Below are 3,499 nucleotides of genomic sequence, written 5' to 3'. Positions count from 1 at the left end.
GCTGTATCTTTTGGCTATTTTTTCAGAACTGTTGTTTTGTGGTTTCCCACACTTTCTGCATTGAATCCCTAAAATTGAATTTTAATGCCAAGTATTTAGCATATCAACACAACATATATGCGTATAATCTACATTGTTATTGTTGAAAATTGTATTCAAGTCCGGACTAGAATTCATTGTAAACAATAAACAATGATCACTACACACATACAAGCTGTGTTGACAAAAAGAGTACTCGAAATTTCAGCATGACAAACGGATTAGTGTCAGACACGGTAGTTGATATGCAGAAGCAGAATACTGAAAAAACTTGCCACAAGTTACAGCTTACGTCCCTTTAACGGAAGCTCTGTAAAATTGTCTCATCTTGATATTTTTGTTGATGTCGAAAATAGCAGGGACTGAAAAGATGTTAAGCTGCAAGTTGGTGTTAGACAGAATAATAAAGCATTCGAAATACATGAAGTCGTTATACATTATTATAGGTGATGGAATGAAGTTTCAATATTTGCCTGATTGTATATCACTGCTGATTTCCATTTATCTTATCATGTACATTGGAGATGGGAGCCAGGAAGCTCATGTTACCAATTGATTCTCTGAAGCTCTGCGTTGTTGACATAACCGGGTAGACTCATTTTCTTACATGGGGAGAGGTGGGGCGCCGATGTTGTTAATTGATTCTCTGAAATTTCGCATTGTTGGCATAAGCAGGGTATACTCATTTACAGGGTAAGGGGTAGGGCGCCGATGTTATTAATTGATTTATGAAGCTCTGTGTTGTTGACATAACCAGGGTAGACTTATTCAGATAGTATAAATACCATTGCATCAGAAACGATCACAGAGACATTCTTTTGATTTCAACCTGTTTACTGATGCTGGTCTAAAATTTTTGTTATGCAGATGGCAAATTAGGTTTCTGGTGTAGTCAGATAATCTAACATGGGTAATGGGTCATCTAAGAAAAAAAATTCCGAGGAGGCGAATGAAGAACAATCGCCAGAATCTGTGAATGAAGATCAATCTCCAGAATCTGCCAGCAGCCCGACTGAGGAGAATTCTGGCAAAGATAATGAAGAGGAGCAAAAGAACGCCTCCACTCCACAACAATTATTACAAGCGGTAAGTTTAGAGGAAATCCTGCTGTATTGCGTTAGTATGCATTTTCTCTTTAGAGCAACATTTATTGCTTTAAAAGGGATTGACAATATACAACTGTGTCAGCTGTTAACAAAGTGCCCTGCTTTATACTTTGTCATCATTCAATGGTAGAAAGCAATATATTTGAAAGTATCAACTTTCATTAATACGCACAATCTGACAATGTGCGTCCAAACCATAAGAATCCATAACATTAGATGGAAATCTATTTCCTTCCTTTGTACTTGTCTTTCATTTTGAAAGTTGACGTTGTTCATGAATATCGCAATATACTATGAAAGCAAAGACCTATGATTATAGTTATTAATGGTCGAGGGAATGATTATGGATAGGACAAATCGTTTTGCAACTTATATAAGGTTAAGGACATAGGAAATATCATATGAAAGGACAAATGCGATCGATATCCAATTTCGAGAATCTATCGAAGTTAATTATAACAATAATTCCGGATCTGATCTATTATTGCATAATTCAACGGATTGGTATATTATTCTCAAAGTTTGTAGGTTTATTACAGCTTTCAGCACACAATGTATATGTTGCCATGAGATCGGGGTAACTGATAAGAACATATATTCATACAGCTACAATGATACTTCAACGTGTTATGTATCCTTAAATTAAAATCTCGTACGCGTTAATAGGGATAGCTACAGTATCTAAAGGGCGTATTGCTTGTAACAAAAGTAACAAAAGCTGAGGCACCTGGATCAGTAGTAAGGGTACCGGTCTCACTATCAGAGGATGGTGAGTTCGAGACTCCAGCATGGTGTTGTGCTCTAATTGAACAAGGCACTTTTTCCTCATTGCGCCATTGCGTAGTGGTTATGAGTACCTCATCCTGTAATCGGGCATTCGCCTGTACGATGACGGATTGAATAAAAACAACTGGCGTATGCCAGTATACGTTACTTTATTACAAAGGTGAACATATTCCTGTGAGGAGATATAGTTTACCATCGGTGATGATACACTTACATGTAAGTTGCTCATCATACAGTTTGAATGCCATGAAAGTAAAGTCATTTTATGACTTCTTGCCATTATTGACGTAAGGCGAGTATAGCTACGGTAAAGTTGGCTATCGATTGACTTCAATCACCAATCAGAGGTTAATCTTTATCTTTACATTTTTATATGGGGCTTTCATGGAATTCAATTAATTTTACAATTCGTGGCCGTTCCCTTTTTTGAAACGTTAATATTTAGCCTCAATGGATTTCTAGATCTCGAGATGGAAAAGTGTAGCAATTAACAAAACAAAAAATCTATTAAATTATTCGAATACACACGTACTCCAAATCCGATTTTACATTATTTCAAATTTTTACAATATATTTAAAAATGAAAAAGCAAATAGAACAAATTATTTACATTTACATGGAAAATTCATCCACCGACGAACTTTCTGGTTTCGACTCTGCATACTGTTTATAGTGTAAATAAGCTCAAACACCTGACGACTTAACTTAGACTCAACATTCGCGTGTGCAGCTTGTCCCGCGACTCTGTCAAATATCGTACATCCACATAGTGTACGGTGTTCATAAAAGAAAAAAGAAGTCCCTTGAATCAAAGCCATGTCCGAGACGTCGCTGTCTTTGAATTTCTGAGCAGTATACATTGGCTTCTGAGTTAATAAAACGTTGGAATCATTGAGGCATAAACACGATTGGAACTCATTTGGGATAATTGGATGGAGAAGTAGTGTCGATTTAATATGCAAATGTAATCTCATCAACTTTTCGTTTTAAATTACACACTTGTTAATATTGCAACATTCAGCTACAGGGCACCTAATACTTTTGATAAATTAAAAAATATGAAGATACAATCATCCCAAATTAGTTCCAATCTTGTTGAACTTCACGATATATACACATGAAAACTAGAACTGTGGTTAACCAAACATCTACTTGACGGAGTAACTTTAATATCTGATGTAGTATAAAAGAGAACATCCCTTTTCTAAGGCGAAAGATGGGCAAAACAAAAGACTTTACAGAATATTAAAAGATTGTTATGACAGTAAAGAAGAAAAAAAAAGAGCAGTAAATATTCTTGACGGGGACAGATTGAGCCCTCTACACCACGCTGTCCGCCGCAATCACTTGAATGCAGTCAAGGTACTCCTTGAAAATGGTGCAGGTAACATTTTAATACTGATGTGTCATAATGTTGATCTGATATCATGTTAAATGTTTTTATGTTTATTTTGAATCATGCATGATGTGGTCCCCCAGAATCTACTGTGTGTTAATATGATTAAAGCATTGCAGAGGTTATACCGTTGGGGTTTTTTTTTCAATAGAGCTAAATGTTAAGCGCACAA

General features: G+C 35.9%; 1 protein-coding gene across 1 annotated transcript in view; it reads left to right on the top strand.

The window, feature by feature from the left end:
* The first annotated feature begins 945 nt into the window (after positions 1–945).
* Positions 946–3,499, top strand: part of LOC139141572 (myb-like protein X) — a 23,031-nt gene continuing 20,477 nt past the window's right edge. The window contains exon 1 of the mRNA XM_070711165.1: positions 946–1,125. Coding sequence (XP_070567266.1) covers positions 946–1,125 — 180 coding nt within the window. The remainder of the gene's footprint in view (positions 1,126–3,499) is intronic.

The sequence above is a fragment of the Ptychodera flava genome, chromosome 10, assembly GCF_041260155.1.
Source record: "Ptychodera flava strain L36383 chromosome 10, AS_Pfla_20210202, whole genome shotgun sequence".
Lineage (NCBI taxonomy): Eukaryota > Metazoa > Hemichordata > Enteropneusta > Ptychoderidae > Ptychodera > Ptychodera flava.
Note: the sequence above shows the minus strand (reverse complement) of the source record. Positions and strands in the feature narration are given on the sequence as shown.